Source organism: Nerophis ophidion, linkage group LG11 (genome assembly GCF_033978795.1).
Source record: "Nerophis ophidion isolate RoL-2023_Sa linkage group LG11, RoL_Noph_v1.0, whole genome shotgun sequence".
In the NCBI taxonomy this organism is placed as follows: Eukaryota; Metazoa; Chordata; class Actinopteri; order Syngnathiformes; family Syngnathidae; genus Nerophis; species Nerophis ophidion.
This window is the reverse complement of record NC_084621.1, coordinates 6,472,265-6,487,247: the sequence shown is the minus strand read 5'-3', so window position 1 is coordinate 6,487,247 and position 14,983 is coordinate 6,472,265. Positions and strand designations below refer to the sequence as shown.

The 14,983-nt window shown below is 40.1% G+C and overlaps 2 protein-coding genes across 2 annotated transcripts in view; both read right to left on the bottom strand.

The window, feature by feature from the left end:
• The window catches only part of inpp5b (inositol polyphosphate-5-phosphatase B), a 57,007-nt gene extending 56,173 nt beyond the window's left edge, over positions 1–834 (bottom strand). The window contains exon 1 of the mRNA XM_061914987.1: positions 422–834. Within this exon, the coding sequence (XP_061770971.1) occupies positions 422–478 (57 nt within the window). The 5' untranslated portion in view covers positions 479–834. The remainder of the gene's footprint in view (positions 1–421) is intronic.
• A 4,177-nt stretch (positions 835–5,011) lies between these two features.
• LOC133562418 (mucin-2) overlaps positions 5,012–14,983 on the bottom strand; it is a 28,473-nt gene continuing 18,501 nt past the window's right edge. Inside the window, exons 6-9 of the mRNA XM_061916604.1 lie at positions 11,197–11,359; positions 11,067–11,128; positions 9,370–9,465; positions 5,012–6,144 (exon numbers count right to left, since the gene is read on the bottom strand). Coding sequence (XP_061772588.1) covers positions 5,890–6,144; positions 9,370–9,465; positions 11,067–11,128; positions 11,197–11,359 — 576 coding nt within the window. The 3' untranslated portion in view covers positions 5,012–5,889. The remainder of the gene's footprint in view (positions 6,145–9,369; positions 9,466–11,066; positions 11,129–11,196; positions 11,360–14,983) is intronic.

Sequence of the window (14,983 nt, the reverse complement as noted above, 5' to 3'; positions counted from 1 at the left end):
CAGAATACAATGATTTGCAAATCCTTTTCAAGCCATATTCAGTTGAATATGCTACAAAGACAACATATTTGTTAGGCTGCTGCCCCCGCGACCCGACCTCGGATAGGCAGAAGATGGATGGATGGAACACAGGAGTGAAGTGTCCTGAACGAACGTTGTTGGAGCAACAGTGACATCTAGTGGTCAAAAGTTGTTACTACCAAACTTGGCTGCCCTCCTAGTAAAAGACTAAAAAAAACAAAAAAAAACTTGCAAACGTGTCCTAAACGCGCTCCCACCACATAAATGTTCTTTTTTTTTTACTCCCTCCAATTCATATCTAAATTATATAAATATAAATAACAATTTGGCGTCTTTAACATGCAGATCAAGAAAGTAAATCCCTCTATTTTAGTGTCACAAACACATCAAGAAAGGATACTAGCACGCAGTTTTCCGAGCCTTGCAGGGAGTCTTGGATGGCCACGGACTGATCCATGGAGGCTGGACGAGGTCGGGGGAAACTTGCAGGAAGTCTTGCAGAAAGTCTTGCAGAAGGTCTTGCAGAAGGTCTTGCAGAAGGTCTTGCAGAAGGTCTTGTAGAAGGTCTTGCAGAAGGTCTAGCAGGAAGTCTTGCAGAAAGTCCCTGGCGTGGGTCCTGGCTCTCATGCACCTCGCCCACGACGGCAGTTCGGAGCTTTTCCCTGCCGCGTGTCGTCGTCGGACATTTCTTTCTTCCAGTGCCCAAAGTCCAGATGTTTGTTTGCAGGATGTCCACGCAAAAAAAGTGACTTGACTGCCACGCACTGATTTTGCAACCAGCGCCCACCGTGACGTCACAACAGGGCGGGCTGTCACACGCCTTTTGAAACCGGAGGTGATCTGAGTCCACTGTCGAGGTGGGTAAGCTCTTCCTCTTAAGAGGATTAACGTGGCGTGTGCGTGTCGTGTCAAAGCTCCAAGTGGGAAGCATCAACTAGCTAGAACAGTGTTTTTCAACCACTGTGCCGTGGGAGATGATATAATTTCACCTATTTCGGTTAAAAATATTTTTCCGCAAACCAGCAATGGTCTGCAAATGATGTGTTGCTGCTGAGTGTCCGTGATATTGTCGCTGCAAGTAGAAATTAAAACTTTACTATACAAAGCAACAGCCATTTATCAACAACACCCAGAAACGCTACCGGCTTCACTGGGCCTGCATTTTGAAACAAAGACTGATGCAAAGTGTTCTGTGGTCTGAGGAGTCCACATTTTAAAATTGTTTTTTGGAAACTGTGGACGTCGTGTCCTCTGGACCAAAGAGAAGTTAAAACTCGACTATGCAAAGCAAAAGCCATTTACCATGAATTGATTTACCTGGACCCCGACTTAAACAAGTTGAAAAACTTATTGGGGAGTTACCATTTAGTGGACAATTGTACGGAATATGTACTGTACTGTGCAATCTACTAATAAAAGTTTCAATCAATCAATCAATTACCAACAACACCCAGAAACGCTTCCGGCTTCACTCGGCCTCAGCTTTTGAATCACGGACTGATGCAAAGTGTTCTGTGGTCTGACGAGTCCACATTTCAAAAACATTTTTTGTAAACTGTGGACGTCGTGTCCTCTGGACCAAAGAGAAGTTAACACTCGACTATGCAAAGCAAAAGCCATTTATCAACAACGCCCAGAAACGTTACCGGCTTTACTGGGCCTGAGCTTTTGAATCATGAACTGATGAAAAGTGTTCTGTGGTCTGACGAGTCCACATTTCAAAATTGTTTTTTGGAAACTGGGGACGTTGTGTCCTCTGGACCGAAGAGGAAAAGAACCATCCGGACTGTTATAGGCGCAAAGTGTAAAAGCCAGCATGTGTGATGGTATGGGGGTGCATTAGTGCCCAAGGCATGGGTAACTTACACATCTGTGAAGGCACCATTAATGCTGAAAGGTACATACAGCTTTTGGAGCAACATATATTGTCATCCAAGCAACATTATCATGGACGCCCCTGCTTATTTCAGCAAGACAATGCCAAGCCACGTGTTGCAACAGTGTGGTTTCGTAGTAAAAGAAGGCGGGTACTAGACTGGCCTGCCTGTAGTCCAGACCTGTCTCCCATGGAAAATGTGTGGCGCCTAAAATACCAGAACGGAGACCCCAGAGCGTTGAACCACTTAAGCCGTACATCAAGCAAGAACGGGAAAGAATCCCACCTGAAAAGCTTCAAAAATGTGTCTACTCAGTTCCCAAAAGTGTTGCCGCCGAGTGTCGGTGCTCTCTAGAGCTCGGCAGAGTAACCCTGTAATACTCTTCCAGTAGTTGCAGCCGGTAGCTAATTACTTTGTAAATGTCGGAAACAGCGGGAGCCAAAAAGTGTAAAAAAAGTGTCAAGTACTTAAACCAAAAATAAATAATATATTTTTATTATCATTATTTAATACTCTATCTGTATTTGCTTTTGTTTTATTTCCTTTTTGTGGAAAGTGCCTTGACTGTTGAGTGAATTATAAATGTATATATGTTGTTCAATTAAAAAAATAAAAAAATAAATAAATCACATACTTCAAGTGTTTGCAAAGTACAAAGAAGAACCATGATAAACATTCTGAATTTATTTTATCCATCCATCCATTCATTTTCAAAATAATCATACTCATCTCACCATATGAAATGTAACTTGCTTTACCGAGAATTATTTATTTATTGATTCTTTTTATTGTGATTACTCCTGGAGTATATTGTGACTAAATTGAGAACAGGAAGTGAACACAAGTTTGAGCAACAGTTAAAGAAAAGGAATATGATTAACTAATCTCATATTGAAGAGAGTAGCTGGAGATTGTGATTATCATGTTGTATGCATGCATGTTCCAAATAAACTCAAACTCAAACTCCAAAAATCTATCTCAAAGCTAAAACTGGCTTGTTTGCGGTCGTCCGCCATGTCTTTGTTCACAACGGACAGCGCCCTCTAGTGGCCGTTTGCTATCATTGCCCATAGTTAGCCAAGCCCCCGTTTACACTGCACACCAAATCAAGATTTTTTTTTTGCTCTTAAGTGACACAGATGAGATTTTTTGCCAGTCCAAACGCCCCAAAGTGCTTCAAATCTGATCCTTTGTCACTCGTGTGCGCCAGAAAAACGCAGTCGCCAGCGGAAATGGATATTTCATCACGTTTGGTTTCGGTTTGTATTTAATATGACCGAATTTTCGGTGCATCGCTTGTCCATAATGCACAAATAATATGATATATGTAAAATATGAATATGTATATTTTGATAACGAATAAATCATGATTTTGTTTAAAGACCAGATTTGACGCTGTGGCGCATTTGCTTACAAAATAAAGCTCTTGTAGATCCACGCTGAAGTCCATGTCTCCTCTACTTAACCGCCAATGCAAGATCATAATCATCTCAAAAATATTACACTATATTCATCCATCCATATATTATATTACCTTCATCTATTTTCACGAAAAAAAATTAATACATTTTTAAGGTTTTCGACTTTCATTTTATTTTGTAACAGTAGCGACTTCCCCCCGATCAACTTCCTGTTTTCACTTTATCGAAGTGCGCATGCGTACTGTGCGTGTTTACAATAGAATCTGATTAATTGTTATTATTTTTTTAATCCGATGTAGACCAATGATACCGAATCAATTTTGTTGTGTTTCTTTTTAATATTCCAAATAAATAATACCCCCAATTGCACACGGTAATAAAACACATTATCTGTATCAGGCATGCAATTTGGAAGATTTATTTAATTATAAAAACAATTTAATTTTGTACAATAAATAAAATATATATAAAATGGGCTTGGACATGTTTGCATTAAAAAAACACACATTTTTAAGGTGTTCGACTTTTATTTTATTTTGTAATAGTACCAACTTCCTCCCGGACAAGTTCCTTTGTTTTCACTTTATCGAAGTGCGCATGCGGGTGACGTTGAGGCCACTGTGCGTGTTTACAATAGAATCTGATTAATTATTGATATTTTTTAATCTGATGTTAGCCTATTATACCACAAACTATTTTTTGGTGTTCCTTTTTAATATTCCAAATGAATAATACACACGGCAATAAAACACATGATCTGTATCAGGCATGCAATTTGTAAGATTTATTTAATTATAGAAAAAAGTACTTTTTGTACAATACACAAAATATCTGAAATCGACTTTGACATGTTTGCCTTAAAAAAAAAAACTCTTTTTTTTCTTTTTTTTTTTTTTTAAAGGTGTTTGACTTTTATTTTATTTTGTAATAGTAGCGACTTCCTCCCGGACAACTTAATTTATTTTTACTTGATCGAAGTGCGCATGCGAGTGACGTCGAGGCTACATTAGGTCATGTGCGTGTTTACAATAAAGTCTGATCATTTTTTTATTTTTTTTTAATCTGATGTAGACCAATGTTAACAAAAAAAATAAAAAAAATTTGTGTTCCTCATAATATTCCAAATGACTAATGCCCCCAATTGCACACGGTAATAAAACACATGATCTGTATCAGGCATGCAATCTGTAAGATTTATTTAATTATAGAAACGATTTATATTTTTTACAATACACAAAACATATGAAATTGACGTTGACACTGCGATGAGGTGGCGACTTGTCCAGGGTGTACCCTGCCTTCCGCCCAATTGTAGCTGAGATAGGCGCCAGCGCCCCCCCGCGACCCCGAAAGGGAATAAGCGGTAGAAAATGGATGGATGGATGTTTGCCTTAAAAAAAACCCCACCTTTTTAAGGTGTTTGACTTTTATTTTATTTTGTAATAGTAGCGACTTCCTCCCGGACAACTTAATTTATTTTTACTTGATCGAAGTGCGCATGCGAGTGACGTCGAGGCCACATTAGGTCATGTGTGTGTTTACAATAAAGTCTGATTATTCTTTTTTATTTCTTTTAATACGATGTGGGCCAATGATATCGAAACAACAACAATTTTTTTGTGTGTCTTTTTAATATTCCAACTGAATAATACCCCCAATTGCACACGGTAATAAAACACATGATCTGTATCAGGCAAGCAATTTGTAAGATTTATTTAATTATAGAAACAAATTACATTTTGTACAATACACAAAATATATGAAACTGACTTTGTTGTCATGTTTGCCCTAAAATACGACACAAATGTAATCACAATGCACAGGGAAAACTGAAAAAAAAAGAAACATAATTGACTGAATTAGAATCTAAACAATCTTAAAAATTCCTTTTAGATGAAAAAAAAAAACCATGTAACAGCTTGCCTGTTTACAATAGAGTCTGATTAATTTTTCAATTTTTAAAAATCCCATGCAGGCCAATGATACCAAAATAGTATTTTTTTTTTGTGTTCCTTTTTAATATTCCAACTGAATAATACCCCCAATTGCACACGGTAATAAAACATGATCTGTATCAGGCATGCAATTTGTAAGATTTATTTAATTATAGAAACAATTACATTTTGTACAATACACAAAATATATGAAAGTGACTTTGTTTGACATGTTTGCCCTAAAAAAATGACACAAAAGTAATCACAATGCACGGGAAAAACGAAAAAAAAAAAAAAAGAAGCATGATTGACTGAATTAGAAACTAAACATACTTAAAAATGCCTTTTAGATGAAAAACAAACAAACATGTAACATTGTGCGTAAAGTGCATCATATATTGTCACAGCTGTGTTATTTTCACAAATGGCTTTAAGAGAGGACAATAAAAAAAAAAAGCACAACATTATTAGGCACACCTGCAGTAGTTATTGAGTAATGTGATGATGCTTCTGACTCCTGCATTTCTCTATGAATTGTCACTGGTCTTTAGACCCCCAAAAATAAAGTTTTTAACCGCGACTCCAAACATCCTGTACATACAATCAGCATCGGATAAAGACTTTCGGTGTGCTTTCTCACAGCAGGAAACCGGAAGCGACCAGAAAGCCCAGTAAAAACGTCATGAGTTCCGCTTGAAGAAGAGGACCTGTGGTGGCGGACGAAAAGACGTTCATGGTGCCGTTCAGCCACAGGCAGGAAGTGAGGGTGGCGTTGCAGCACTCCAGGTGGCACGGCGGCTGCGTGGTTGCTGTGCACGCTGTCTGGCCCCCGCAGTTGGTCGTGCAGCCGGCTGTCCAGCGCATGTCCGAGCCGACCATCTCTTTTTTCAGCTTCCAAGAAGACAAGGAGTCGTATGTTGTGTTTAGACATTTGTTTTTATGAAAATGTACAATTTATAATCAATAATTACTACTTAACGGAAATTACAGGCCTGAAAGTAATTAACAGCGATAAACCAGGGTTTACTTTTTCATTCTTAGCGGCCAGAAGTAGATTTGCTAATCGGAGCCTGAGTGTGAGCTTAAAAGACACACCCAAAAATGTAGTACAGATACGTTTAGAAATAGATGTTACTAAATGTAGCGCAATGAAATGGAATACATTTGGGGGGATTTGGACAGAATGGGGGGATAGTTATTTACAATAAATAGTTAACACAAACTACAATAGTCAGGGGAAAATTGGGCAGCACAAATCTGCACAAATGTAGCACAAACAAATGGAATAAGTTCGGGAAGATTTGGAGAAAAAGGGGTGGGAGGGGCTGCTGGTTATTTACAATAAAAAGTTAACATTTAAACTACAATAGCTGGTCGAGAAAAAATTGGGCAGCACAAATCTGCACAAATGTAGCACAAACAAATGGAATAAGTTCGGGAAGATTTGGAGAAAAAAGGGGTGGGAGGGGCTGCTGGTTATTTACAATAAAAAGTTAACATTTAAACTACAATAGCTGGTCGAGAAAAAATTGGGCAGCACAAATCTGCACAAATGTAGCACAAACAAATGGAATGAGTTTGGGAAGATTTGGAGAAAAAGGGGTGGGAGGGGCTGCTGGTTATTTACAATAAAAAGTTAACATTTAAACTACAATAGCTGTTCGAGAAAAAATTGGGCAGCACAAATCTGCACAAATGTAGCACAAACAAATGGAATAAGTTCGGGAAGATTTGGAGAAAAAAGGGGTGGGAGGGGCTGCTGGTTATTTACAATAAAAAGTTAACATTTAAACTACAATAGCTGGTCGAGAAAAAATTGGGCAGCACAAATCTGCACAAATGTAGCACAAACAAATGGAATAAGTTTGGGAAGATTTGGAGAAAAAGGGGTGGGAGGGGCTGCTGGTTATTTACAATAAAAAGTTAACATTTAAACTACAATAGCTGGTCGAGAAAAAATTGGGCAGCACAAATCTGCACAAATGTAGCACAAACAAATGGAATAAGTTCGGGAAGATTTGGAGAAAAAGGGGTGGGAGGGGCTGCTGGTTATTTACAATAAAAAGTTAACATTTAAACTACAATAGCTGGTCGAGAAAAAATTGGGCAGCACAAATCTGCACAAATGTAGCACAAACAAATGGAATAAGTTCGGGAAGATTTGGAGAAAAAGGGGTGGGAGGGGCTGCTGGTTATTTACAATAAAAAGTTAACATTTAAACTACAATAGCTGGTCGAGAAAAAATTGGGCAGCACAAATCTGCACAAATGTAGCACAAACAAATGGAATAAGTTCGGGAAGATTTGGAGAAAAAGGGGTGGGAGGGGCTGCTGGTTATTTACAATAAAAAGTTAACATTTAAACTACAATAGCTGGTCGAGAAAAAATTGGGCAGCACAAATCTGCACAAATGTAGCACAAACAAATGGAATAAGTTCGGGAAGATTTGGAGAAAAAAGGGGTGGGAGGGGCTGCTGGTTATTTACAATAAAAAGTTAACATTTAAACTACAATAGCTGGTCGAGAAAAAATTGGGCAGCACAAATCTGCACAAAAATAGTGCAAACGAACGGAATACGTTTGGGGAGATTTGGACAAATTGGGGGCGGTTGATATCACTAGTCAGACAAATCTTTTTAGAAAACCAAATATCATTACAGCACAAACGTAGCACAATGGAATAGCAGTGGTATTTTGATATTTGCCATGATGAAGGGGGTCAAGTTCACGCAGGTCCTCTTCTGGTCCAAACAACCAAATGGAGTGTTTACGCCCTGTTTGGAACTTTTACATCAAGTTGTGGAGTTGCAAGCCCACTATTAGCAACACTTCCATCTCCATCGGCTTCACTAAAGTTGGAATATGTTGCCCCTTTATCCGTTTGCAGTCCTACTACCAACACTGGGATGCAGGGGTGGGATGGCGATAGCTGCACCAGCTTCACAGCGTGACATCATCTCAGCGGGACAGCAGCCAGTGGGCTCAACAAAAGACATGGGACAAAGGACAACAAGAGATGAAGCACACCCAGCATTTGGTGTCCCTGGCATGCAACAAGAGATGAAGCACACCCAGCATTTGGTGTCCCTGGCACGCAACAAGAGATGAAGCACACCCAGCATTTGGTGTCCCTGGCATGCAACAAGAGATGAAGCACACCCAGCATTTGGTGTCCCTGGCACGCAACAAGAGATGAAGCACACCCAGCATTTGGTGTCCCTGGCATGCAACAAGAGATGAAGCACACCCAGCATTTGGTGTCCCTGGCATGCAACAAGAGATGAAGCACACCAAGCATTTGGTGTCCCTGGCATGCAACAAGAGATGAAGCACACCCAGCATTTGGTGTCCTTGGCATGCAACAAGAGATGAAGCACACCCAGCATTTGGTGTCCCTGGCACGCAACAAGAGATGAAGCACACCCAGCATTTGGTGTCCCTGGCATGCAACAAGAGATGAAGCACACCCAGCATTTGGTGTCCCTGGCACGCAACAAGAGATGAAGCACACCCGGCATTTGGTGTCCCTGGCATGCAACAAGAGATGAAGCACACCCAGCATTTGGTGTCCCTGGCATGCAACAAGAGATGAAGCACACCCAGCATTTGGTGTCCCTGGCATGCAACAAGAGATGAAGCACACCCAGCATTTGGTGTCCCTGGCACGCAACAAGAGATGAAGCACACCCAGCATTTGGTGTCCCTGGCATGCAACAAGAGATGAAGCACACCCAGCATTTGGTGTCCCTGGCATGCAACAAGAGATGAAGCACACCCAGCATTTGGTGTCCCTGGCATGCAACAAGAGATGAAGCACACCCAGCATTTGGTGTCCCTGGCATGCAACAAGAGATGAAGCACACCCAGCATTTGGTGTCCCTGGCATGCAACAAGAGATGAAGCACACCCAGCATTTGGTGTCCCTGGCATGCAACAAGAGATGAAGCACACCCAGCATTTGGTGTCCCTGGCATGCAACAAGAGATGACGCACACCCAGCATTTGGTGTCCCTGGCATGTGTCTCTTTACCACAAAAGCCAGTCTCTTGTTTTGGTTCTCTTTATGAAAGGTTCCCAAACTATTGGTAGCATCCTTAGCGAGTCATGGGCCTCACCTGACAGTGCACCTGTGTGGAGGAACACTTCATGGGTGTGCTAATGCTGGTGTAGCAAGTCGGCCCGGTGCACGTCCCTTGATGGCATTTGTTACTCTGAGAAAAGAGGAAAGGAGAAAAGTAGACGATCATCAGCACGATTATGATGGACTATATGGTTCCAACCTTCCCCCTGCACACTACATGTTCTAGTCCTTGTCTACTCCTTCGGCCCCCGCGCCGCACTTTGGACACTTTGCAGTCTATTCAATTAAATGGACTTATATTTAATGGTCGGACTGACAATTTTTTTTTCAAATAATCATTACCTCAAAATTTAATGGCAGCAACACACTGCAAAAAAGTTGTCAGAGGGGCATGTTTACCAGTGTGTTACATGGCCTTTCCTTTTAACAACACCCAGTAAACGTTTGGGAACTGAGGAGACACATTTTTGAAGCTTTTCTGGTGGATGTTTCTTTTCTTCTTTGGTCAAGAGGACACAACGTCCTCAGTTTCCAAAAACAATTGGAAATGTGGACCCGTCAGACCACAGAACACTTTCCCACTTTGCATCAGTCCATATCAGATGAGCTCGTGCCCAGCGAAGCCGGCAGCGTTTCTGGGTGTTGTTGATAAATGTCTTTCACTTTGGATAGTAGAGTGTGACAAACTCTCACCGTCCGGGTTCCATGGACCTCCAAAGACAGACATTCCGTCGAGCAGTTTGTGACTTTTGTTTTATTATTTCAATAAACCTTTCAGCTTTCGCTTTTCAGCCGGCCGCTCTCTTCCTCTTCCGCGCTCGCTCCACATCCCTTTCTCTCTGGTCTCCGCCTCTCTCCTCTAGGTTTCCGGCTGTCGGCCTTTTACTGATCACGATTGCGGCGTCGCTCCCGGGAGGCCCCACCTCGCCGCTCGCTCGCCGTCCACCCCTCCTCGCCGCCATTTTGGGCCTTGCCTCGCTGTCGGACTGCAGGCCCCGCCTCTCCACATAAAGTTTTAACATGCACTTACAGTCTCAATCTTTAACCATGACTTGATTAACGTGGACCCCGACTTAAACAAGTTGAAGGACTTACTCGGGTGTGTGGGGAGGCGTGGCCAGCAGACCGACAGCGTGGCTAATTTGATGTTATTTGATATCAAACAGCAATCCAGGTCTGGCTAATTTGATATCAAAGCACTGATCAGGTCCGGCTAATTTGATATCAAAACAGTGATCATGTCTTGCTAATTTGATATCAAAATACCGATTCAGGTCTGGCAAATTTTGATAACATTTGGTATCAACACACTGATTGAAGTCTGGCTAATTTGATATCATTTATTATGAAAAGACTGTATCCAGGTCTCGCAAATTTGATATAAAATTATGTCAAAACCCTGATTTGTTTGAGTGGCTGGACAGGAAAAATTAAAAAGGTAAAAAATAAATAAATATATTTTTTAATCGATTAAGAATCGTTACAAATAAGAATCGTGATCTATTGGAATTTTTTTAGACACCCCCTAGTGGTTAGCGCCTTGAATGGCAGCTTCTGCCATCAGTGTGTGAATGTGTGACGTCTGAAGCAAAGCATTGTGGGTATGGTCACATGCAGGCATGGTAGAGCCGGATATAAAAAGACACCATTCACCATTTTCCTGGTGAGAAAGTGACCTCAAATGCAGTAGAGAGCTGGAAAAGTGTCATAATGAGGATGTCAAGTCCTTACGTGGTCTTCTGTTGTCGGCGGGGTGATGGCGGCCGTGGTGACGCCTGCGCTGGTTGCAGCAGCTGCCGGCCCCAAAGACAAAGATGAAAGAATGAGCGAGAGGAGAAGATGGTGGCAGCGTGTTGCCTACCTGTGGACATCATGGGCATCTCCATGGACGCAAAGGTGTGGTTGAGGCAGTCGGTGGCATTACAGCAAAACACAGTGCAGTTGGTCTGGGAGGTGTTGGTGCAGAGGCGGCCGCAGGTGTGGCTGCAGCCCACCATGTGGTAGTACATGTCCATCTTGCACAGCTGGTTCACATCAAACTCACAATCAGTGACACACATGAACCTCATCTTCTCTTAGTTCAGGGACGCCACACTTCTGGTCATCTTTCTGCCATCAGAGGCCCACTTGTACACTAACTTAGATGTTGGCTCTCACTATGTCAAGCACTTTCAGTCACTTGAGAAAAGTGCTATATAAATATAATTCACTTCACTTGTACACTAACTTAGATGTTGGCTCTCACTATGTCAAGCACTTTCAGTCACTTGAGAAAAGCGCTATATAAATATACTTCACTTCACTTGTACACTAACTTAGATGTTGGCTCTCACTATGTCAAGCACTTTCAGTCACTTGAGAAAAGCGCTATATAAATATAATTCACTTCACTTCACTTGTACACTAACTTAGATGTTGGCTCTCACTATGTCGAGCGCTTTCAGTCACTTGAGAAAAGCGCTATATAAATATACTTCACTTCACTTGTACAGTAACTTAGATGTTGGCTCTCACTATGTCGAGCGCTTTCAGTCACTTGAGAAAAGCGCTATATAAATATACTTCACTTCACTTGTACAGTAACTTAGATGTTGGCTCTCACTATGTCGAGCGCTTTCAGTCACTTGAGAAAAGTGCTATATAAATATAATTCACTTCACTTGTACACTAACTTAGATGTTGGCTCTCACTATGTCAAGCACTTTCAGTCACTTGAGAAAAGTGCTATATGAATATAATTCACTTCACTTGTACACTAACTTAGATGTTGGCTCTCACTATGTCGAGCGCTTTCAGTCACTTGAGAAAAGTGCTATATAAATATACTTCACTTCACTTCACTTGTACAGTAACTTAGATGTTGGATGTCACTATGTCAAGCGCTTTCAGTCACTTGAGAAAAGTGCTATATAAATATAATTCACTTCACTTCACTTGTACACTAACTTAGATGTTGGATGTCACTATGTCAAGCGCTTTCAGTCACTTGAGAAAAGTGCTATATAAATATACTTCACTTCTACAGTAACTTAGATGTTGGATGTCACTATGTCAAGCACTTTCAGTCACTTGAGAAAAGTGCTATATAAATATAATTCACTTCACTTCACTTGTACACTAACTTAGATGTTGGATGTCACTATGTCAAGCGCTTTCAGTCACTTGAGAAAAGTGCTATATAAATATAATTCACTTCACTTCACTTGTACAGTAACTTAGATGCTGGATGTCACTATGTCAAGCACTTTCAGTCACTTGAGAAAAGTGCTATATAAATATAATTCACTTCACTTCACTTCACTTGTACACTAACTTAGATGTTGGATGTCACTATGTCAAGCGCTTTCAGTCACTTGAGAAAAGCGCTATATAAATATACTTCACTTCACTTCACTTGTACACTAACTTAGATGTTGGATGTCACTATGTCAAGCGCTTTCAGTCACTTGAGAAAAGCGCTATATAAATATACTTCACTTCACTTCACTTGTACACTAACTTAGATGCTGGATGTCACTATGTCAAGCGCTTTCAGTCACTTGAGAAAAGCGCTATATAAATATAATTCACTTCACTTCACACTAACTTAGATGTTGGATGTCACTATGTCGAGCGCTTTCAGTCACTTGAGAAAAGTGCTATATAAATATACTTCACTTCACTTGCACACTAACTTAGATGCTGGATGTCACTATGTCAAGCGCTTTCAGTCACTTGAGAAAAGTGCTATATAAATATAATTCACTTCACTTAACTTGTACAGTAACTTAGATGTTGGATGTCACTATGTCAAGCACTTTCAGTCACTTGAGAAAAGCGCTATATAAATATACTTCACTTCACTTCACTTGTACAGTAACTTAGATGTTGGATGTCACTATGTCAAGCACTTTCAGTCACTTGAGAAAAGTGCTATATAAATATAATTCACTTCACTTCACTTCACTTCACTTGTACACTAACTTAGATGTTGGATGTCACTATGTCAAGCGCTTTCAGTCACTTGAGAAAAGTGCTATATAAATATAATTCACTTCACTTCACTTGTACAGTAACTTAGATGTTGGATGTCACTATGTCAAGCGCTTTCAGTCACTTGAGAAAAGCGCTATATAAATATAATTCACTTCACTTCACTTGTACAGTAACTTAGATGTTGGATGTCACTATGTCAAGCGCTTTCAGTCACTTGAGAAAAGCGCTATATAAATATAATTCACTTCACTTGTACAGTAACTTAGATGTTGGATGTCACTATGTCAAGCGCTTTCAGTCACTTGAGAAAAGCGCTATATAAATATACTTCACTTCACTTGTACACTAACTTAGATGTTGGATGTAAATATGTCGAGCGCTTTCAGTCACTTGAGAAAAGCGCTATATAAATATACTTCACTTCACTTCTAGAGTAACTTAGATGTTGGATGTCACTATGTCAAGCACTTTCAGTCACTTGAGAAAAGTGCTATATAAATATAATTCACTTCACTTCACTTCTACAGTAACTTAGATGTTGGATGTCACTATGTCAAGCACTTTCAGTCACTTGAGAAAAGCGCTATATAAATATAATTCACTTCACTTCACTTGTACAGTAACTTAGATGTTGGATGTCACTATGTCAAGCGCTTTCAGTCACTTGAGAAAAGCGCTATATAAATATAATTCACTTCACTTGTACACTAACTTAGATGTTGGCTCTCACTATGTCGAGCGCTTTCAGTCACTTGAGAAAAGCGCTATATAAATATACTTCACTTCACTTCACTTGTACACTAACTTAGATGTTGGATGTCACTATGTCAAGCGCTTTCAGTCACTTGAGAAAAGTGCTATATAAATATAATTCACTTCACTTAACTTGTACAGTAACTTAGATGCTGGATGTCACTATGTCAAGCGCTTTCAGTCACTTGAGAAAAGTGCTATATAAATATAATTCACTTCACTTAACTTGTACACTAACTTAGATGTTGGATGTCACTATGTCAAGCGCTTTCAGTCACTTGAGAAAAGTGCTATATAAATATAATTCACTTCACTTGTACACTAACTTAGATGCTGGATGTCACTATGTCAAGCGCTTTCAGTCACTTGAGAAAAGCGCTATATAAATATACGTCACTTCACTTGTACACTAACTTAGATGCTGGATGTCACTATGTCAAGCGCTTTCAGTCACTTGAGAAAAGCGCTATATAAATATACGTCACTTCACTTGTACACTAACTTAGATGTTGGCTCTCACTATGTCAAGCGCTTTCAGTCACTTGAGAAAAGTGCTATATAAATATAATTCACTTCACTTCACTTGTACACTAACTTAGATGCTGGATGTCACTATGTCAAGCGCTTTCAGTCACTTGAGAAAAGCGCTATATAAATATAATTCACTTCACTTCACTTGTACACTAACTTAGATGTTGGATGTCACTATGTCAAGCGCTTTCAGTCACTTGAGAAAAGCGCTATATAAATATAATTCACTTCACTTGTACACTAACTTAGATGTTGGCTCTCACTATGTCGAGCGCTTTCAGTCACTTGAGAAAAGCGCTATATAAATATACTTCACTTCACTTCACTTGTACACTAACTTAGATGTTGGATGTCACTATGTCAAGCGCTTTCAGTCACTTGAGAAAAGT